Genomic DNA, 24,254 nt, shown 5'->3' with positions numbered 1-24,254 from the left:
ACAGGTAGAAGCAGTGGGAAGAGATACACAGGTGTGGAACATTACATATAATGTCAGATTTTGTTAATGTAGGAAAAAAATACATAGCATGTCCAAGCTAGGAGTAATTCTAGTCTAGTTCCCAACTTTTCAAGTCCACTTAGAGGGCTTTGGCAATATACTGCCTCTTGCTTTATTTTAATTGTGAATGACACAGTTGCCTACATTTCCTAATGTGAATAAACTAAGAACGAGAAGGATGTGATCATAGGATTTCTGTTGGCAACAAAACCCTATTCTTTTTCTTTTAAAAGCATGTATTTTTAAAAAGCTCATTAACTATTCCAAAAGACTCATGATGGAAAATGCAATCCACATCCAGAGAAAGAACTATGGAGTGTAAATGCAGGTCGAAGCATGCTATTTTCACTTTTTTTGTTGTTTTTTCTTTCTCAAGGTTTTCCCCTTTTGTTCTAATTCTTCTTTCACATGACTATGCAGAAATATATTTAATATGATTGAACACGTGTAAACCTATATCAGATTATTTGCTGTCTTGGGGAGGGGGTGAGGAGGAGGGAGAAAAATTTGGAAATCACAATCTTATAAGCAAATATTGAAAACTACCTTTACAAGTATTGGGAAAAAACTAAAATACTATTAAGTGGGGGGGGGGAGCCCATTAGCTTCTTCAGCATGATCCTCATTTCCTCTCAGGGCCAACACTCCTTCTAGAAATTACAATGGAATTCCCCAGGGACACAAATATGACAGGCACAGTGGTTCAGTAGGCATCTGGGACACAAAGCAAAGAACACCTGTGTACCTCTGCCCTGCAATACCTTACAGTGGGGGCTGTCCCTACAGTTGTGGGGCTTTCTCTACCAGCACTACTCTCACTAAACTGGAGGAATTAAGTTACAATGACCAAGAGTGATAATGAAATAGAGAAGTCAGGGAGCTCCCTGAAGAGATATGGGGAGGGCAGAGGTTGGACGGATCTCCATCGATGACTTTCTCCACAACAGCCTAGTGAAACGGATAATGAAAGTGTTAGTCATTTTTTATAAATGAGGAAACAGGCCCAGAAAACTTAAGCAACTTGCTCATAGTCACACAGCTGCTAAATATTAAGAATTCAAACCTAAGTCTTTCCTGATTCTAAGTTTTGCTCCTCTTTCCACTACACCATGATGCCTATGGAATTTTTTTTTTAAAAAGCCTAGAACCTATCAATCAAAAGGCCTGGTTTCAAAACTAGCTCTGATACTTACTAGATGAATGACCCTGAGAACATCATTTCACTTCTCAAGGCTTCTATTTCCCTCTCTGTAAATTGAAATAAGTGAACTAGATGATTTCTATAATCCCGCCTTTCCCATATTCTGTAATTGTGTCCAAGACCCTGGAATACAGCAAGACGAGGTGGACACATAAGGCCTTTCCACTTACAAGTATCAAAATTAAGGCAAAGACACCTTTCCTCCTCTGAACCTCAATATTCTTATTCCAAAAATGGGGATCAACTCCTCAAACTGTTTAGAACACAGCTACTGACATATGAGGTAGTTGGTGGCACAGTGGATAGAGCTCCAGGCCTAGTATCAGGAAGACCTGAGTTCAAATCTAGCCCTCAGACACCTACTAGCTGTGTGACCCTAGGCAAGTCACTTAACTTCCATCTGTCTCAGTTTCCCTAACTGTAAAAATGAGGCAATAATAGCTTCTACCTCCCAGGGTCACTGTGAGGATCCAATGAGATAACATCTGTAAAGTACTCAGCCCAGGGACACAGCAGGCAGTTAATAAGTGCTCGTTTCTTTCCTCTTCCCTCGATGGTTTCATTATCGCTTCTATCTCTTACCTCTTCCATGCAGATGATTCCCAGATCTACATGTCTAATCCTCAGCTCTCTCTTGAGCTCCAGTCTTACACCACAAACTGCTTATTAGGCATCTACAAACTGGATATTTGATATGCACCTCAAACTCAATAGTCCAAAACAAAGCTCATTTCCCCCCAGAATCATCCCTCTTTTCAAACTTCCCATACTGTTAAAGGCGCCACCATGCTTCCAGTCACCAGGTTTGCCATTTCTGTGTCTTCCTCTACTCACTCCACATACCCAATCAGTTACCAAATCTTGTTTCTATTCCCACAACAAATCTCCCATCCCCCCCCACTTACACAGGCACAACCCTAGTGCAAACTCTCATCACCTCTCACCTGACCCAATTAACCACATAACCTTCTAATTGGCTCCCTTGCTTCAAGCCTCTCCCCACTTCAATGCAAGCAAAGGTCCATTCACTTCCCCACCACCACCACCATTAATAAACTCCATTATCATTGGCTGATATGACAGAAAAGCAAAATGACAAATGTTGGAGGGGATGTGGGAAAATTGAGACAAATGCATAGTCAGTGGAACTGTGAAGTGATACAACCATTATGGAGAGCCATTTAAACTATGTCCAAAGGCCTATAAAACCCATGCATCCCCTTCGACCCAGCAATACTGCTACTAGGTCTGTATCCCAAAGAGACAAAAAATAAAAAGGAAAAGGACCTGTATGAATACAAATACTTACAGCAGCTCTTTTAGTGGTGGCAAATAATGGGAAATTGAGGTGATACTCATCGATTAGGAAATGGCTGAACAAGTTGTGGTATATGATTGGGATGGAATACTATTGTACTATAAGAAATCACGAGCAGCTCAGAAAGATCTGGAAAGACTTACATGAACTGATGAAAAATGAAATGAGCAGAACCAGGAGAAGTAACAGCACTATTGTAACATGATCAGCTGTGAATGACTTAGCTTTTCTCAGCAATACAATGATCCAAGATAATTCTGAAGGACTTATGAATGTTAAAAAGTGTTTTATATGTAATTGGGGAAAAAATAAAATATTAAATATTTAAAAAAATAAACCCCAATATCCCTCTTACCTCTAGGATCAACTATAAATTCCTATTTGGCACATACAGCTCTTCACAACCTCGTCCTTTCCTTCCCTTTCCAGCCTTCTCACACAGCATTCCCCTCCACAAACTCTATGGTCCAGTCATACTGGTCTACTTGCTCTGACACATGACGCTCAACCTCCAGTCCCCACACCTTTGCGCTGGCTGTGCCCCATTCCTGCAATGCACTCCCCCTCCCCACCTCCACTTTCCAAATCCCTGATTTCCTTTAAGAGTCAACGTCTAGATGCGGGAAAATTGGAACACTGATGTATTGTTGGTGGAATTGTGAAATGATCCAACCATTCTGGAAAGCAATTTGGAACTATGCCCAAATAGCTATAAAAACGTACATACCCTTTGACCCAGCAATAGTACTTCTAGGGCTATATCACAAAGAGAAATGTGAGAAGGACCCACATGTACAAAAATATTTTTATCAGCTCTTTCTGTGGTGGCAAAGAATTGGAAATTGAGGGAATGCCCATCAATTGGGGAATGGCTGAGCAAGTTGTGGTATATGAATGTAATGGAATACTATTGTGCCATAAGAAATGATGAGCAGGTGGACTTCAGAAAAACCTGGAAAGACTTGTATGGACTGAGGCTGAGGGAAGTGAGCAGAACCAGGAGAACGCTGTACACAGTAACAGCCATACTATGCAATAACTAACATTGATAGACTGAGCCCTTCTCAGCAATGCAAAGATCTAACACGTCTCCAAAGGCCTCATGATGGAAAATGCTATCCACATCCAAAGAAAGAACTATGGAGTTTGAATGCAGATCAAAGCATATTATTTGCTCTTTTTTTTTTCTTCTGTTTTGTTTTGTTTCTTCTTTCTGGTGGTTCCTCCTATTGGTTCTAATTCTTCCTTACAACATGACTAATGTGAAAATATGTTTAATAGGAACGTATATGTATGTTTTATATCTATACACATACATGCTGTTTTCTCCATCAGAAAGTTTGCTCTTTGAGGGCAAAGGACTCTTTTATTTTTGTCTTTATATTCTCAGCAACCTAAAAGTGCCAGGCACGTACTAAGGGTTTACTTAATAATTATTTTGTTGGTCAAAAACTTGGGCAGAGGGATAATGAAAATATAAGGCAAAGGTATTGAGTCAATAGAAGCTAGCTACAGAGAAGCAGCAGAGCATGGAAAAAAGAACATGAAACTTGCCCTCGGAAGAGCTGGGGTTAAGTCTCAGTCCATCACCAGTACAGTTCCTGAGTGACCCGGAGTAAGTCACACATCCCCTCTCAGAGCCTCAATTTACTCATCCATCAAATGGGATCAATGGCTCTTGCGTCACCTACCTTTCTGGTGTATTCTTAAACAGCCCTCTACAAACATTGAAGCCCCACCCATAAGAAGTCTTACAGACCATATGGTCCAACTTTTTCATTTTACAAGGTCACAAAGATGAAAAGATTTTCCTAGGATCATACCAAGTTTAAGCAACACAACAGAGATATTAACCCAGGTCTTCTGACATGGTGCAGGGCAGACTGCTGTATGTATGTGGAGTCAGAGGGCTGGGATCAGATCCTTGCCCTGTTATGAATGACTCTAGGTAAGTTGCTGGGTGTCCTCTATAAAAAGAGAGGCCAGAGGTCAACAACCTGAGCAGCTCCTTCCAGCTCCGAGACCCTACACCCTAAGCTCTTTCCATTATACCATGTGGCTTCTTCAGGCAGGAGCTATTTTCTGTAAGAGTGGAGATCTGGGCTACAGACCCCAGGCATCTGCACACCTACTGGGGGGGCATTTTCCTGTGAGTGTCTATGGATGCTTCCTGGCCCTAGGGAGATATTTTTTTTCTTCCTCCTCCCATTTTAGGAGCTGCAGCTCCCCAGCTCCACAATTACTCCCCTCCATCCCTTCCCTGCCCCCAGCCCTAACAATATCAGACCCCAGAGACAGCAATCATTGGCTCTGGCACATCCTCTCAGCCAATGAAAGGCCAGCTCAGAGACTGGGTCTGAATCAGTGGGAATTATGTGAATTCCATAAGAATAATTTGGCACCACAGAAGAGAGCCCCTGGCCCTCAGCCTGTTTGTCCTGGCCCCTGTGGTCTACTAGACTGCCTAATAAAGTAACACATTTATACATATTTAAGGTTTATAGATGTATATACACATATAAAATAGATCTGTATCACATAGATTTAAGGTTATCTTCACAATTATCCAGCAAGGTAGTTCAGGAATGTATAAGTATTCTTATTTTATTAGATAAGGAAACAAGATACAGAAAGGTTGAAATGATTTGCCCATGAGTACCCATGTCTAGTGATTCAGGATTCTACTCTACCAGGTGGCTAAAAGTTCCATTGAAGTTAATTAAGACTTATTTCCCCCATTTGCTGTTGTGACTTCTGAAGGTTGAAGGATTAGAATACTTAAAGAACACCTGATATTTTAGAATCTCTCAGAAGCTGCCTAATATTAGTGATCCTTTTAAAATCTATATATGTCTTCTTTCTCCCCAGTTCACTCCATGAGGGAAAGGACCAGTGGGTCTTGACTAAATGCTTGATTCCCTGATCTAAGCCTCTAATCCTGTTGCTGGCCTCTCCTCTCCCCCGCCTCGTTTTCCCCAACTTGAATACCTTTTCCCTCCTCTCCCTCAATCCTCATCACCCTTCAGGGACCAAGCCCAAGCCTCTGACCTCCCAGCAGCATTCCTTGACCTTTGGAGGAGCCACTGACCTCACTCATTCCTGCACTTGCACTTTTCCTAGCACGGTTATCTGTTTCCTGAATGTTATTTCCCCAAATAGAACTACATTCTTAGAGGGTAGGGACTATGTCTTCTTAACCTCCATAATCTCTTCCTAAATACTCCAGCACAGTACTTTTCACATAAGAGGAAAGCAATAAATGCTTCTTATAACAACATTATAACAGCAGCTTAAATTTCTAAAATGCTTTAAAGGTTGATAAAAAGCACTTTCTCCTTCTCTGTGACATTGGTAGTAAAAAGATTGTTATCCTATTTTAAAGAGGAAAGAGAGGCTCAAAAAGGATAAGTGATTTGCACAGCAAATGTTGAAGCCAGACTCTTAATACAGGTCTCCTGACTCCAAGGTCCAGGTCTCTTTACACTATATACAATGTAAATGAATGGACAATAACAACAGGCTCCCTTCTACCTGGCCCCAGTGGGAGTAACTGAGAGTGAATATGGGGGTGAGGATAATGACCAAAAGGATAGCCTGGCCAGGGTGCAGGACACTCCTCACAAAAAATTCTAAAAATAGAGGCAGCTAGGTGGGGCAGTGGATAGAGCACCAGCCCTGAAGTCAGGAGGACCTGAGTTCAAATCCGGCCTCAGACCAAATACTTGACACTTACTAGCTGTGTGACCCTGGGAAAGTCACTTAACCCCAATTGCCTAAAAAAGAAAATTTTAAATTTTTTTTAAAATTAAAAAAAAATACTCCTCCCATCAGACTTCTCAGTAAGTCACAGTAGAAAGAGCAACAGAATGGTGATCAGGAGCCCTGACCCAATAATCCTAGATGCCATTAACTCCCTGTGTGGCCTCTGGCAAGTCCCTTCCCGTCTCTGGGCCTCAGTTTCCCCAGTTGGAAAATGAGGGGATTTTCTATGGCCACGTAGAACAAAATAATGACTCTGATGCATCTGTATAACTTATCTGCTAATTTCAAACAACTACTTCCACAAATTATCTGTCAAGGAAACAAATCACTGAGTGTAAAATGTAGTTCCTAGAGCTAAAAGCAAAATGATGGCTACCTGTTTGTTGAGCCTTCCTTTGTCTTCAGTCTTCACATCTGTAGACTCATTAAAAATCCGAAGACATTCTTCCATGGGGTCTGAATCATAATCAAATTCCTTCTCTAGGACAGAATAGTCAATGTCATCGGAGGCCTCAGAAGATGAGGAGGAAGAGGTAGCAATCTGGGCACCCCGGAGATGCTTTGGTCCCTTGCTCTCATTTGGGAGGCTACAGCTTCCATCATCTGAGTCTGAGTCTGAGCTTAGACTTGGAAGGGTGGCAGGAAGAACTGGGGATGTCCCTTCCCCTTCATCCCCGCTCTCATCTCCAAAGAGGTCAATATGGCTCAATGTCCTCTTCTTAGGCTTTGGAGACCCTTGGGAACTGCCTTCATCTACAGAGAGGGACTTCTTCTCTTTCAGCCTACCTGAGAAGGTTTTGCTTCCTTTCTTGTCTTTTAGCTTATTGCTACTAGACATGTTTTTCCCATTGGGAGGATCTGCTGGCTTCACCTTAGACTCCTTATGGCCCCCCAACTTCCCTGTGCTAGGTCTCTTACTAAGGCCATCATTCTTCCCTTTCCCTGAGCTGGCCACTAACATGGCAGATGAGAACTTCTCTTTCTTGGCCACTTCTTGCTTTTCTAACTTGGATTTCTCCATCTTATTTATGTGTCCATCACTTTTGACCTTAGTGACTTTCTTCTCTTTCTTTTTCTCCCCTAATTTCCCTTTTGCTTTGTCCTTATTCTTCCCTTTGTCTTTCTCAGATGATTTGCTCTTTTCTCTCTGACTCTCCACCTCCTGATGGCCTGAGCTCTTTTGGTCATGTGATTTTCTCTTCTGGACTCGGTGATCCTTCAGGCTGCCCTTACACTTTAGGTCCCCTCCTGCCACTTTCTCTCTCCCTTCTGAAGAGTGTTTGCTTCCTTTTCCATTTTTCTCTGGTGAGGGTTTTCCAATGGGACTCTGCCGCCGCTGGATATCCCCCATGTCATATTGCACAGCAATCTCCTTTGTCTCCCTTGAACTAATTTCCTCAGATTCCAGAGGCTTTCCCTTGCCTGGGGAGGACCCACTGCTGGAATGACTCTCTGAACTGGTTCTGGCTTTTGTAGGGCTGGCAGGACTTGGCTGGTTCTCTGAGCCGGGGTCTTCATCTTCTGAGTCAGAAAATCTGGCATCTGTTTCATAACTGCTAAAAACATCACAATGCTTCTTGAGCGAAGGAGTATAGGACTCATCTTGGTTTGAATCCCTTCTCCTTTTGACCCCTTTTTGGTCCTTCGGACTGCCCTTATTTAAAAGCCTGGCTGAATAATTTGAAAGTGGATCATATTCCAAATCCGTGGATGGCTTAGAATTGTCAATCACATATTTGCTGTTGGGAACAGCATGGCTATACTTTTTGGGCTGGATCACAGACTTTGGAACATATTCAAGAGAGTTACCTTTAGCCTTGGATTTCTCCAAAGAATCCAAAGTATACTTGTTACATTTATTAGCAGCAGCCAAGGGGGTAGGGTTATAGTCTGTGTTGTTATTTAATAGATTGTAGCTACCTGGATTATATTCTAAGGATGTGGCAAAGGAGTCTGGGTTGGGCACTCCAGCTCCAGTGGGGCTTTGTGAAACAAGTGAGGTCTCTGTGGCGCCATAATCCTTGGTTGTCTCTAGCAACTCCTTGTATTTCTTTTCCTCTCGTTCCACTTCATTCCGGACAGCCTCAATGGCCTGGTTGACTAACTCCAGCTCCAAGATGCCAGAGCTGGGTTCTGGGACATCCCCCAGGGAGCCATGTTCAGTCCCAACTGAAGGCTTCGGAAGGTCAGGATTATATGGGTCATAGCCAAGCTCTGAAATGAAATGGGGAGGGGGGAAACAATAAATACCCATGTCTTTACAGACTATAAAAAATGTACACTTTTGATTTCATTGCTATAACTATTAAAATTATGAGAACTATTAAGAGGAAGAAAACCTTAAGAAATGATGGCATGAATAGTTTTAAGAGAAACTTAGAAGAACTGAACTGATACGAGGCGAAGTGAACAGATTAGAACCATTTGCACAATGACAACAACATTACAGAAAAGAACAAATTTGAAAGACTTTAGAATTTTGACTAATGCAATAATCAACTACCAGTCCAGAGGACTAAAAATGCAGCATGCCACCTACCTCCTGACAGAGAGGTAATGGACTTAAATGTCATAATGATACATGTATTTTTGGACTTGGCAATATGGGAATTCACTTTGCTGTACTGTGCCAAGTTTGTTATGAAAGTTTTATTTTTTGGTGTTTTTTTTTTAATGAGAGAGGGGGCAGTCAGGAAAGAGAATAATTTAAAATAATTTTTTTAAATGTTAAGGAATAAAAGACCTAAATGTACAAAGGTATTCATAGCAGCTTTACTTGCAATAGCAAATAAAGAGATTAAATTGTAACATATCAATATAATGCAGTAATGTGACATAAGAGATGGTGAATATGAAGAATAGAAATATGGAAAAGGTTTAAATGAAATAACAGAGTGAAGAAGGAAAAATAAAGATATTTTTGCTATAACTAAAAAAAAAATAATTTCAAAATAAAAAATACAAGAAATAAAAAAAAATACAAGAAAAAAATCAGAAGGGAATATAAACAGGAGGGTTTTGTTACTCTTTTGCCCTGGTTAACAAACACATTTAAGAAATTGTAATAATTTGCAGTTTATGATTTCTTCACAGGATTTTTTTACCCTATGTATTCGAATGATTTTATTGAAGGTACCAAGTTGAAAATAAAATATTACCAATAAACTACAACATACACTTCTTTTAAAATTCCAATCTAACAAACTGGAATTCAATAAAGCGAATGACATTCAGATGTTACCAAATGTGTTCAAAAGAGTCGATTTCCCAGCAACCTCTTCTTAGAAAGTTCAAAGACCAAGAAGGAAGCAACAAAGGCCTCTGAGGAACAAAAATGGATTTTATAAAATTCACAAAGCTTATTAATAGACATGCCTTCACTCAGAGCCTAGTGACTTGTTTTCTACACAAATCAAACACACTTGGTTATCTGTTCTCCCAGTTCACAGAAAATAAGTTGTTCATTTCAAAGTGGGGAGGGAAGCTATGATACAGTGCTAGAGGCTGATACACTAGCAAAGAGAATTGAAGACGACAGCTTAACAGTCTAGCGTCCTTTAATACAGGGGCAAATAGCCCCCATACATTCTTCATGTGCTATTAATAAGACGTTATTAAAGCCCAACATATTAACAGGATGTTCAAAAGGATAACTCAGTATTCCTAACAAAAGACTCACAGGTTCACAGATTCTGACCAAGAAAGACCCTCAAGTGCATCTAGATGAGGTCAAGAAAGGTGGCAGAATTGGAACATGCACCCAGGTCCTCCCTCTGACTTGAATCCAGCGCTCTTTCCATGACTCCACAAAGCTGCCAAAGTTATTTCATATTTATGTCTTCCATATGAAAATGCACTGAGGTGGGCAGGTCAGCTTTAGTTATCTGAAATCTTCACTTCAGTGGAATACTGCCTTCTCTGATGCTGCCTGATAACTGAAGTGCCCCACAGATTCAAACTACAACTGGGATCCAAATCAAAGTTTAGTCAACGCAGGGAGCTGGGCGCATCTTCCCTGCCTACTTCATTCCACTTAACTGCTGCTTGGAACACAAACAACGTTTGCTACTGTCAATCAGTACAAGAAGGGGGCATGACGACAGCCTGGACTAGGAGCCCCTTGGTCAAGACTCATATTCTGATTCTAGAATCTGTATTATAAGCATTCTAGAGGCAAAAAAAAGAAAAAAGATGCTTGCTCTTCTATGAAGCTGAGTTCACAGTGGAAAAGAGAAAAGAAACAGCAAAACAGTAAAGGGGCAATACCTTCAAAAGGTAATAAACAATTTCCATCCGCTGGTTTTTGGTCTGTGTTTGAATCCTATTTTGGTCTCATTCAAAATAAAGCAAATCAATGAAGGACAGGACATTTTCTGTGATTTTCATAATCTTCCACTAAAGTCCACCTCAGTTCCTTACTGTGGCATGGAGGGGACCATAGGTTTTCAAAGGTTATGCCTCATAAGCACTGATCAGTCCTAAGAATCCAGAAAGGCTTTGCATACAGGCCCACTAAAAAACTGTCTGTTGCCCAAGGACAACCCAGCTATGCCTACTAAAGGGGTTGAAATTTTGAAATTTTTTGGTGGGTGTTTTAACTGGAGCTGTGATTTCATCTGTGTAAGAAGTCTGGTGAGGAACTTCCCCTACCTCAGCATTTTCTTGGCAACAGAGATGCTAAGTGATTTGTCCAGGGTGACAAAGCCAGAGCATATCAAAGGCACTTTTGCACCTAACTGCAAGATCAGCTCTCTAACCATTACACCAGGTTGACTCTTTTAAATCTTACGAGAACTAAAACAGAATCTATTTCTCTAGATCATAGGCTGTGTTTGTCTCTCTGTACTTTCAGTTAAACTGAGAAAAAGTGGAGGATCAAAGAAGCCAGAGAATTACTCCTTAGGATGACAGAGGCAATGACAAGAAAAGGCAGAGCTGTTCAACAATTTGTTTTTTACATTTTCTCTACAAAGGAAAAGGATATTGGGCTGGATAGGACAGAGCAAAAACTGCTAATAGGGAGACGAGAAAAGTAAGTTGCTGAGAGCACCTGGCTACTACTGCTGAATCTAAGATACTGCTCGATATCAACAACATTACAAGAAGTGAAGAGGACTGTTGGATGTGATTATTTAGCCACTGTCAGGGATCTCTGCAAGATCACGAAGAAATGGGAAGTATCTTAAGACTGGAGAAGAGAAAATACTGTCTCAATGTTTAAAAAAGTGAAAGGAATATGCAAACTAGAAGCCACTAAATTTGACTTCAATTACAGGCAAAATAGGAGGCAGCCAGGTGGTGCAGTGGATAGAGCACCAGCCCTGGAGTCAGAAGGACCTGAGTTCAAATGCTACCTCAGATACATAACACTTACTAGCTGTGCAACCCTGGGCAAGTCACTTAATCCCATTGCCCAGCCAAAAAAAAAAAATTACTAGCAAAATTTCAGCTCTTGTTATTAAAGGGATGGTTCATAAACATCTACAAGAAGCAGCAGTGACCACAAAGGGCCAACCAGTGTAGATTTATCAAGAACAGCTGGGAGGCGCAGTGGATAGAGCATCAGCTCTGGAGTCAGGAGGATGTGAGTTCAAATCCAGTCTCAAACCAGATACTTGACACTCACTAGCTGTGTGACCCTGGGCAAGTCACTTAACCCCAACTGTCTCACCAAAAAAATTAAAAAAAAAAAGAACAGATTTACGCCAGACTAACCTAATTTGCTTTTTGGACAAGATTACTAGATTGGTTCAGGGGAATACTCTGTAGATAGAGTTAAACTAGATTTTAGCAAAACATTTGACAAAGTACCTCACACTTTTCTTGTAGAAAAGATGAAGAGATAATGGGCTAGAGATCATAGTTAGAATCATAACTATCTGAAAAGCCAGATCAAAAGAATAATCATTAATAGTTTAATGTCAATTTGGAAAAAGTCTCTAATGGGTCTGTGCTAGGCTCTATGCTATTGGGCATTTCTTATCAATGACAGATGGAATACTTATTAAATCTGAAGATGACACAAAGCTAAGAGGAACAGCTAACACACAGGTGACAAAATCAAAATCCAAAGACATTCTGACAGGCCAGAATGTTGAGAAAAATCTGGTAAGATTAGAACAGATATTAGCTATCAATTATTCTAACCCTCCCATTTTAAGATTAGGCGCCTGTAAACCAGAGCCATTAAATGATCTGTTTAAGGTCATCCAGATAGTAACTGGTACAAGTGGAGTGTGAGGCTAGATCTCCTTCTCTAAGTCCAGTGCTCTTCAGGGATGCTTCTCCCTGAAGCTGAGTATGCACGTAGAGATGGAGGTAGAGCAGGGGCGGGGTGGGGAGGTGGGGGGCTGTGGAAGAGTGGAGAGAGAAAAGCAGTTCACAGAATAACAGGAAGTGACTCTCAAGGTCTAGACAAGATTCCCCTTCTTGCAAGTCTTCAAGCAAAGCCTAGATAGCCATTTGTTGGGTATGTTGTTGAAATGAATTCTTTTCATTCAAGTATGTGTTGGACTAGATAGCTTTCTGATTAATGCAATGATAAACCAAAGAGGACAGAAGATGAAGCATGCCATCCACTTCCTGCCAGAGGGGTGATGGACTTAAAATCCAGAATGAGACCTGCATTTTTTGGACACGGCAATATGTTAATTTACTTTGCTGAACTATGCAAGTTTGTTGTGAGAGTTTCATTTTCTTGCTTAAGTGTTCTGGTGAAGTGATGGACAATTGGGAAGAGATTCTAACCCTAAGATTCTTTGAAGATGGAAATTCTTACGTTTGGATTCAAAAAATCAACTTCACAAATACAAGATGAAGAAGACATGGTTAGATAGTAGTTCATCTGAAAAAGAAGAACGTGAGGTTCTAGTGGACTCTTCAGTTCAATGAATCAACAGAATGTCACAGCAACCTAAAAAACTCTCATAATCTCAGACTACAGAAGCTCAGTGTTCAGAATAAAGGAGGAGAGAGTCGTGATACACTCTGCCCAGGGCAGATCACAACTGGACTACTATATTCAATTCTGTATATGAATTTAAAAATATATACTGGGCACCGTGCTAAGCAACGAGGAAACAAAGAACAGTCTCTGTCCTCAAGAAACTTACATTCTAGTTTACCTATCAGATCTATGGAGAACAGAAGAATTCATGACCAAACAGGAGATAGAGAACATTATGAAAAGCAAAATGGATCATTTTGATTACGTTAAATTGAAAAGTTTTTGCATAAACAAAGCCAATGCAACTAAGATTAGAAGGAAGGTAGAAATTGGGAAAGAATTTTTACAACCAGTCTTTCTGATAAAGGCCTCATTTCTAAAATCTATAGAGAATTAAGACAAATTTATAAGAACACAAGCCATTCCCCAATTGATAAATGGTCAAAGGATATGAACAGGCAGTTCTCAGATGAAGAAATTAAAGCCATCTATAGTCATATGAAAAATGCTCTAAATCATTATTGATTAGAGAAATGCAAATCAAAACAACTCTGAGGTACCACATCACACCTATCAGATTGGCCAACATGACAAAACATGAAAATTATAAATGTTGGAGAAGATGTGGGAAAATTGGAACGCTAATACATTGTTGGTGGAGTTGTGAAATGATCCAACCATTTTGGAGAACAATTTGGAACTATGCCCAAAGGGCTACAAAAATGTGCATACCCTTTGATCCAGCAATAGCACTTCTAGGGCTATATTCCAAAGAGATCAAACAAACGGGAAAAGGACCCACATGTACAAAAATATTCATAGCAGCTCTTTTTGTGGTGGCAAAGAATTGGAAATTGAGAGGATGCCCATCAACTGGGGAATGGCTGCGCAAGCTGTGGTATATGAATGGAATGGAATACTATTGTTCTATAAGAAATGATGAACAGGCTGACTTCAGAAAAACCTGGGAAGACTTATATGGTCTGATGCTGAGTGAAGTGAGCAGATCCAAGAGGACTCTGTACACAATAACAGCCATGTTATGCGATGACTAAGATTGTTAAACTGAACCCTTCTCAGCATTACGAGGATCTAAGACATCTCCAGAAGCCTCAGAATGGAAAATGCTGTCCACATCCAAAGAAAGAACTATGGAAGTCAAATCGCTCTCACTTATTTTTACCTTAAGTTGAATTTTGTTTCATCTTTCTGATGGTTCCTCCTATTGGTTTTAATTTGTACTTACAACTTGACTAATGTGAAAATATGTTTAATGGGTATGTAAATGTAAAGCCTATGTCAGATTGTGCGCCGTCTTGGGGAGGGGGGGTGGAGAAAAACGGAGAAAAAAATTTTCAACTCAAAAGCATACGGAAAAAAAATTTTTTTTAAATAAAATTAAAAAAAAGAAACTTACATTCTACTAGGGAGAAATATGTACACAGTTACAAAAATAAAAATAAATACAAAGTAATTTGGGGATGGGGAGAGAGAACTAGTAAGGTGAGGGAGAAGGTACACGGTGGCACTTGAGTTGAGCCTGAAAGAGAGCTAGCAAAGTTCAAGTAGTCAAAGTAGGAAAGGAGAGCCATTCAATACACAGGGAGCAGACTGTACAAAAGCACAGAGATAGACTGTCACATATGGGAAATAGCAAGCTAATTTAACTACAGCATAGAGTATACCAATGAGAGCAATGTGCAATCTGTCCAGTCAAAAGTCACCAAGCATTTACTATGTGCCAGGCACCATATTAAGCATTAGGGATACAAAGAAAGGAAAGAGAGTCCCTGCTCCCAAGGAGCTCACAATCTAATGGGGAAACAACATGCAAATAACTAGGTACAAACAAGAAAAAGCAGAATAAATTAGAGATATTCAGTAGAGGGAAGGCACTTGCAGCATGAAGAGGGATTAAGAAAGGCTTCTTATAAAAGATGGGATTTCAGTGGGGACTTGAAGGCAGGAGGTAGAGATGAGAAGGGAGAGCATTCCAGACATGGGGAACAGCCAGAGAAAGTATCCAGTGATCTTAGAGTATGTTGCTGGGGATGGAGAGGGGAATATATTATTAAAAGATTGGGGATCAGCTAGGTGGCACAATGGATAGAGATCTCTGGCCTTGGAGTCAGGAGAACCTGAGTTCAAAATCTGGCTTCAGACACTTGATGCCTACTACTTGTGTGACCCCGGGGCAAGTCACTTAACCCTGATTGTCTCACCAAAAAAAAAAAAGTAGACCAAAAAATAAAAAAAAGATTGGAAAAATAGGAGATGGGGCAAGTTATAAAAGGCTCTGAATGTCAAAGAAAGGATTTTATATTTAATACTGAAGATGATTGGGAGCCACTAGAGTTTACTGAGTAGGAGAGTTACATGGTCAGAGGTCAGACCTACACTTTAGGAAAATCTCTTTGGCAACTGAGCAGAGGATGGACTAGAGTAGAAGATTTATACTAGGCAGAACAACCAGCAGGCTGCTGCAATAGTTCAGGTGTGAGGTGATAAGGGCCCACAACAGGGCGTTGGCAAGTTAAGAGGAAAGAAAAGGGCATGCACCAGAGATGTTCTAAAGGCAAAATCGACACTCTTCGGGGGTAAGAAAAAGTGAGGAGTTGAGAATGACATCTAGGTTGTAAACCTGTGTACCTGGAAGGATGGTGGTGTCCTCAATAGTAATAGGGAAGTTCTGAAGGGGGAAGGGTTTGGAGGGAAAGATAATGAGTTCAGTTTTGGACATGCTGAGTTTAAGAAGCACTGAAGGGGTCATGAGTGGAAAAAGTTCAAGAAGCCCTGGTCTAGGGGGCATCCAGTTTGAGATGCCCAACAGGCTGTGAGCTGGAGGTCAGCTTAGAAGTTAGAGCTGGACAAGTAGATTTAAGAAACATCAACATAGAGATAATAACTGACTCCATGGGAGCTGAGGTGATCACCAAGTAAAAGTATATAGAGGGAGAAGAGAAGAGGGTTCAAAATAGAGCCTATGGGGCATACCCATAGTTATGGGTATGCTATCATTATTATTATTATTATTATTATTATTATTATTATTATTATAACTATTATTATTTATCATTATCATTATCTAAAAGAGGACCAAGATGGCAAAGAACTGGAAATTGAGGGAATGCCCATCAATTGGGGAATGGCTGAACAAGCTGCGGTACATGAATGTAATAGAATACTACTGTGCTATAAGAAATGATGAGCTGGCAGACTTCAGAAAAACCTGGAAAGACTTATATGGACTGATGTTGAGTGAAGTGAGCAGAACCAGGAGAACACTGTACACAGTAACAGCCACACTGTACTATGACTAACTTTGATAGACTTAGCTCTTCTCAGCAATGTAAGGATCTAAGACATCTCCAAAGGCCTCATGATGGAAAATGCTATCCGCATCCAAAGAAAGAACTGTGGAGTTTGAGTGCAGATCAAAGCATACTATTTGTTCTTTTTTTCCCTTTTGTTTTGTTTTGTTTCCTCTTTCTTGTGGTTCCTCCTATAAGTTCTAATTCTTCCTTACAACATGACTAATGTGAAAATGTTTAATAAGAATATATATGTAAAGCCTATATCAGATTTCGCACCATCTTGGGGAGGGAGGGGGAGAAAAATTTAAAACTCAAAAGTTCATGGAAATGATTGTTGATAAATCCAAATGAATTTAAAAAAAAAACAAAATAAAAAAATAAAAACCAAGAGGAAGCAGTACCATGAAAACTTAGAGAAGAGAGACTATCCAGAAGAAGCTGATCAAAAGTGTACTTTTGATCAAAAAAGTACTACAGAGAGGTCAAGAAGTATTAGGAATATAAAGGTTTTAAGTACCAAATGGCAGAATTTATATTTACCCCTAGAGGAAATAAGGAGTCATTGAAGTTTCTTGAGCAAGAGAGTAACACAGTCAGACTTGCTTTTACAGTATAAATTGCAGGGAAAACTAGAAAGCAGTACGAAAAAAATTAGGTTTAAAACTACATGTTATACCATATTCCATAATGAATTCAAAATGGAGATATGATCTATTAGTTAGGTTTTTGGTGTTTTTTTTTTTTAATTAAGGCAATTGGAGTTAAGTGACTTGCCCAGGATCACACAGCTAGTAAGTGTCAAGTGTTTGGTCTAAGGTTGGATTTGAACTCAGATCCTCCTGACTCCAGGACTGGTGCTCTATCCACTGCCCCACCTAGCTGCCCCATAATCTGACTACTAAAGCTCACACTATAAAAGATGAAAGAAACAAATCTATGCATCTTTCATAGCTGAGGGTACAGAGTGAATTCTTAACCAAATAAGAGATAGATGTAATCGCAAAAGATAAAACTAATAATCTGATTACAAAATTAATGCAATAAGGATAAGAAGGGAAGCTATCAAGTGGGGAAAAGATCTTTACATGGAATTTCACTAGTAAGGGTCTGTTAACCAAAATATTTAGACAACTAACAGAAATATAAAGGACCAAAAGCCATTCCCCAAATGGCAAGTTTCCAAGGGATATGAAAATATATTTCTCAAAAGAACAATTAACATCCATAGGAAAAAATGCTCCAGATCACTAATAATAAAAGAAATGTAAATTAAAATAATTCTGAGGTTTGACCTTACACCTAGCCATTTGACAAAGATGACAAGAGATGGGACTAATCAGTACTGGAGAAACCGTGGAAAAGTGGGCACACTAAACCAGTTTTTGGTGAAACTGTGAATCAGTGCAACCATTCCGGAAAGCAATTTGAACTTATAGAAAGAAAATGACTAAAATATCCATACTCACTCACCCAAAGATTACTCTGCTAAAATATACCCCAAAGAGGTCAACAACAACCAAAAAGGCATCACACTCACCAAAATATTTATAGTAGCACTTTTTTGTGGTAGCAAAGAACTGGAAATAAAGTAGATATTCTTTAATTAAAGAATGGCTAAAAAAAACTGTGGCACATGAAGGTAGCACTGAAGAATACAAAGAAAAAGAACTGATGCTATATGAACTGATGAAAAGTTAAGTAAACAGAATCAGGAAAACAATACCAGTCACACTAGTATGATGACCACCATGTAAATAGAAAGAATAAAACAATCAAAACCAAATACAGTTAAATTATAATGACCAAGCTTTGATCCCCAAAAAGTGATATAAAATGATTCCCCACTTTGTTAAAGAAGGGAGGGGACCACAAGAATGGTAAACTGCACAGAACGTCATTTTTCTAATATATTGTTTAGTTTTGTGGAACTTTTTTCTTTCTACTTTTCTTCATACTTTATAATAAGAGTTGGCTCTCTGGGAGGGAAGAATATACTGCAAAATATAAATTATATAAAAGATATCAGTAAAACCCTTTAAAAAAAAAAGGTATGTCAATCAGTAGCTGTATATAGGATAACACAGTGAAGGAAGAGACTGGACGAAAGGAGATAATTACAGGACTACTGAAACAGTACTGGAGAGAGGTAATGAGGGCCTATATTAGGATGGTAGACATTACAGTGCAACTAACACGTGGGATTAGTAGGCAAACTAAGACCAAATACTCACCATTTCTTTTTGTCCAGCCAGTGAACTAATAATATTTTTTCCATTTTTAAATACAATAAAACTATTTTAAAAGGTAAAAACCATTCTTATCTCAGTGTACAAAAAGGAAGTGGGGAAACAACATAAATTTGCTGTCCCCTGGTGTAAAGGATTTGAGAAAGAACTCAAGACGATTAGCTTGGAGAAGACTTAGAGGAATATAATAACTATCTTCAAGTATCTGAAGGGCTGTCCCATAGAAAAAGAATTAGATTTGTCCTGTCTGATCCCATACAGCACAACTAGGGAAAAGAGGAAGAAACTGGGGGGGGGGGGGGAACAATTCAAGTTTTAAATAAGGGAAAATTTCCTGACAATTAGTGCTATCCAGAAATGTAATTGACCAGCTCAGGACATAATGGGTTTTCTCTACCTGAAGGAAAGGTTTCCTCTCACTTTTTCTTCTTTCCCAGTGCTGACCCCAAGGTTACTGACTCTTCAATTCTTCAATCCTTCACCCCTTGTCCTATCAGTACCATGCCAAACTCTAACCCAGGATTGTTCACACCAAGAGCCTTTTCTACTCCTACTCATGTTATTTCATAGTGCTGAGGGAAGTCATTCAGTTGTGCTGGCTAAGTTTCAATATATACTTATATTTTAAATAACTAGCATTTATATAGTGGTCAGAGTAGATAGAACACTGGACCTGGAGTCAGGAAGACCTAAGCTCAAAGCCAGCCTCAGAAACTTGCAGGCTGTGTGAATCTGGGCAAGTAACTTCTCCTTCATCTACCTCAGTTTTGCCTTCTATAAAATGGGGACAATAATAGAATCTACCTCCCAAGATTGTTGTAAGGACTAAATGAGATATTTGCAAACCTTAATAAATGTTACATATTATCTCATTTGAGAGATTTTATCTAATATCAGCAGTGGCCTCCCTGAAGCAAAGTAATCCTTTTATTAATGATTCTTTATCTCACTCCCCACTACACCTGTTCTGAACACCTCTTCTCTCCTCAAGCCTCTCACATCAGTCCCTGACCCCAGTTTCTCAGCAGAGGACCTCAACTCCTTCTTGTTCTCTAGTCTATACCTCAAAACCCCTTGACATCATCCTTCATTCCCTCCTCAAAATCCAGTCTCTGAGGAACAGATGGTGGCCCTTTTACCCAACAAGGCCAGCCCCAATAAATGTACCCTTGATCCCATCCCCTCCTGCCTTTTCTGGAAAGTTGCCCCCAATCACCATCACCTCCAATCTTCAATTTCTCCATATTTGACTCCTTCCCTGCTGTCTACAAACACGTTCAAGTCGCCCCTACCTCAGCAACCTCCTCAAGTTCCATGGGTTCAATTAGCACCTATTTTCAGATGATTCCCAGATTTCATACATCCAGCCTGGATATTCTCAAGAGCTACAGTCTCACATCACCAATTGCTCAAAGGAATTTCAAACAAAATGTTTCCAAAATAGAATTCATTGTTACAGTATAAAAGAAAGTGCTTTGCAATCTCTGCAATCAGAAGACCTGCATTCAACTCCTACCTATGGAATCAAGATGTCTTGTGACTTATATCACTCAACCTCCCTAGACCTCAGTTTCTCATGTACATAATGATTTGATCACTCAGGAAGTCCCTTTTATTTCTAGATCTATGATCCCATATTTTCCCTAAGACTCACTTCTCTTCTGAACTTCCTTATTTCTGTCAAGGGCACCATCATCCTTCTAGTCACCTAGGCTTGAAATCTTGGAGTCATTCTTCACTCTAAGTGTCCAATAAGTTACCAAATCTTGTTGGGTCCACCTCCACATTTCTCAAATCCATCTCCTCATGCCACTCATCTAGCCACACCAGCACAGTTCCTCATACTCTCTTGCCACGGCCCTTGCAACAATATGTTCATTTTTTTCTTGACTCAGTCTCTCCCCACAATGACCTATCCATTTGCACACCTGCCAAAAGGAGATTCTTTCTATCGCACAGGTCTGACCTTGTCACTCCCTAGCTCAGTAAACTCCAGTAGTTCCCCACTGCTGACCAAATATAAACTAATGTTCTGTTGGACATTTAAAGTCTTTCATAACCTGGCTCTAACCTACCTTACCAAGCTTATTATACACTGCTCCCCTTCAAACACGAAGGTTCCACCAAACTGGACCACTTGCTGTTCTTCATATATGATATTTCATCTCCTGTCTCTGTCTCTTTGCTCTTTCCTGCTTGGAATATACTCCTTCCTAAAGGGAAGATGCTGACTGATTGAAACAGAGGCTGGATTACTATTTGTCAGACATGTTGCACTCTGAACTTCCCTCCAGCTCTGAGATTCTAGGTGGACCAGAGTAGAAGATGTGTATTGGGGACCAACGGGAATTAAGTTTGGATATGCTGAATGAGGCAGATTTTGGAGGGTCTGCAATCCAGGTAGAATTTGATAGAATAGGATGAAATGGTTAGTACTGGGTTTCTTATCACTAAAGTTCTTCAAAGACAGCCACAAAAATAACATAAGATAGCTGGTGGGGCGGGGACATGTTAGAGAGCTTTAAAAAGAGATTCCTATTTTAGGAAAGTAGTGAACTAAATACTTTCAAGTCCCTTCCAACTTGATATTCTATAGGCTGGGCACTACATAAAAGCTATGTAACCTTGGGCAAGTTAGTTTATCTTTCTGAATCTCAGTTTCCTTACCTGCAAAATGGAATTAATGAAATACTTGCATTACTTGTCTCACATGGTGTGAGGAAAGCACTTTTATAAATTTTAAAGCATTTTAGAAATGAAAGCTTTTATTATTATTAATGTAATCCAACCTCCTGCCCAATGCAAGAATCATTTCTGTAATGTCCCTGACAATTAACCAACCCCTGCGAGAAAATCAAATTGATTCCATTTTGCAATTGATTTTATTCTGTACTAACCACTGACATGCTATATAACTGCTTCAGTCATGTTTCTCTGTCTCTGAGTTAAGTTCAGAAGGCCATAAGTTCAGAAGTTTAGTCTTCCTGTAAATCACTGTTCTATGTTTGTGTCAAGGAGATCTGTTACTTCTGTACCACTAGCTATCCTTGCAAGGATACAGGTGGACACAACCAATCAGCTTTCCCTAGCAACAAGAAAGAAAATCTCTTCCCCTTCTACCAACAGAAATCAGATGACAATCCTACATCCTATGTGCTGCTCTATTTTTATCCACTTTCCCTAAACTACAAGAGTAAGTCACAAACCCCACCTTAAGGGTCTTTTGCCTTGCAGAGGAGCTAAAGACCCCTTTTATTGTTAAGTGCTAGCCTTACCAATAAAAAGAATGTACTCAGAACTCTGTTGTCTCAATTTATCTTGATTTCAATTGTTACAATTATCGAGCCCTGTAGGTGTTCTCTGAGGAAATCCCTGAAAGCGCTCTGGAGATATTTTCACCAAGAGACTTCTTTGTGCCATGCTGCCTTGGAGGTTGGTCTTTTCCTTGGTCTCAAATCCATCCCAGTCACAATAAAGCCTCCACACTGTTGGGGTAGGTAGTTAAAACTTTGCTTGTTTGTTTAGTGTTCTGTTTGCATTCCCTGCAACTATTTGGCAATAACTGACTTCCCTAAAGGAGTGCCACTGATGTGTGTCTTTTGACTGCTCTTCAGCCTAAGCCAGGAGTTTTTGTTGAAGAAAAAAATTTAGTATTTGGCATTAAGATGATCATGGCTCAGAAAAACCTTACTCAAAAGGTTAAAAACCTTAGTTTTTAAACCTTAGCCCAGTTTGAGAAATGTGTTAGCTGTGTGACCTTAAGCAAATTACCTTTGTTCTGTTTACCTCAGTTCCCTAATCTGTAAGGAGAATGATGACCCATCTCCCAGGATTATTTTAAGGATCAAAATGATATCATGATTGTGAAATTCTTAACACAGTGCATGGCATGTGGTAAGCAATATGTAAATGTTAATTGTTATTATTATTTCTTTAATTGAATGATTATTCCATACTGGGTAACTCTACATTGGGTTTTAAATGTGATGTATAAATGCTAAAGTATATATGCTATAAAATGCTAAAGGAGATAAAATGAATGATTTTCTACGTAAGATAATTTGGCAAGCATTCAACTGAATTGATGTCATTTGACTGGCAATAAGTTTTGTTTTGTTTTAAATATATAATATTGTTATCTGTTATTATTGTGTTTCTAAATTTTCTTGTATTTTGAATTTTGGGAAACCATCATATAAGAGATGCTATTAAATGAATGATGCAATTGTATTACTGAAAAATTTAGCTCCTTTTGATATGGATGCTGTGAAATTATTAGAGGCTATTGTTATAATGGTAAAACATACGAAGTATTTAATTTTATATATTTTTAAAAGGCAAAAATAATACTTACTTTGTGGGAAGGGGTCGGGGGAGAAGAAGAGGACCTTGCAAAATCTCCTTATTTGTAAACTTGCCAGGTTCCTGGGACTATCTGCTTGGGTAAGGTCCTAAAATCTTATCAGCCCTATGAAAGAATTTGCTTAATGTTGTAAAATTCTACAATAGTGAATTGGTTTACAAAAAAAATGGGATGCCCTCTTCCATTATAAACACTACTTGTATAAGGTGGGGAAGAAACTTCTAAGTTTGTTTATAGTATATAAGTGATATATGTGATGATTTGTAATTATGAAAATTATGAAGTTATACCTGGAATATTACATATTGAAGTTACATCTTCAACCAACTTAGTCTTAATAGACTCCAATCTTAAAGATTTATTTTTGCTTTAAGGGGTTAATAAACAATCCCTTAAGAGATGGATATGTTAGTCTGGAGATTTATAGTAACGAATCAGTGTTTTCCTGGTGATTTTTTGCGTGACCTTTCATATATTGACTATCTATGTAGAATTCAAGAATACAATCATTTTCTTAATTTCTAATTATTTATTTTTACACCAGCTTGAGTTTTAAGAAGAAAGGGATGTTGAGTGCTTTTTTTAAAAGGCCTAGTAAACTTTCTGTTAACTGTTATTGTAAAAATATGAGAGAAATAATAAAACTCTGGACCTAGGCTATGATTAGTGAAACTTGCTATTTGAAATAATAATCTCTTGAGACTGTAATTTGATAATGTTCTGAGTTTTGAATTCAAGTGTAAATATCTAAATGATCATTAAATCAAAAATCCACCATTCAAGGGAACTAACACAAGCTGCTCAAAGGCAGTGAGATTCAGGAAACACTACAGTTGGATGTGTGTGTCCGGGAAACACTTAGGAAATGTTCTTGACATAGCTTGAAGGGATGATCCTCTTGGCTCAGTTTCCCCATTGTGTTATTTACTATTTGAACAGGACTGTTTCCTGGTTAATCCTGAGCCTGGCCATGATACCCTGTGAATAAAGTAGAACTTTGCTGTATGACTGACTATTCTAAATAATGACTATGGCTTGTACCTA

The 24,254-nt window shown here is 39.2% G+C and overlaps 1 protein-coding gene across 5 annotated transcripts in view; it reads right to left on the bottom strand.

The window, feature by feature from the left end:
* The window catches only part of REXO1 (RNA exonuclease 1 homolog), a 112,997-nt gene that overhangs the window by 59,253 nt on the left and 29,490 nt on the right, over positions 1-24,254 (bottom strand). For all 5 annotated transcript variants that reach the window (XM_021008828.2, XM_078154129.1, XM_078154126.1 and 2 more), the window contains exon 2: positions 6,718-8,555. In XM_021008828.2, coding sequence (XP_020864487.1) covers positions 6,718-8,555 — 1,838 coding nt within the window. The remainder of the gene's footprint in view (positions 1-6,717; positions 8,556-24,254) is intronic.

Source organism: Phascolarctos cinereus, unplaced genomic scaffold (assembly GCF_003287225.1).
Source record: "Phascolarctos cinereus isolate Bilbo 61053 unplaced genomic scaffold, phaCin_HiC Scaffold_4;HRSCAF=312, whole genome shotgun sequence".
Lineage (NCBI taxonomy): Eukaryota > Metazoa > Chordata > Mammalia > Diprotodontia > Phascolarctidae > Phascolarctos > Phascolarctos cinereus.
The sequence above is the reverse complement of the archived record's forward strand: the minus strand, read 5'-3'. Positions and strand labels throughout refer to the sequence as shown.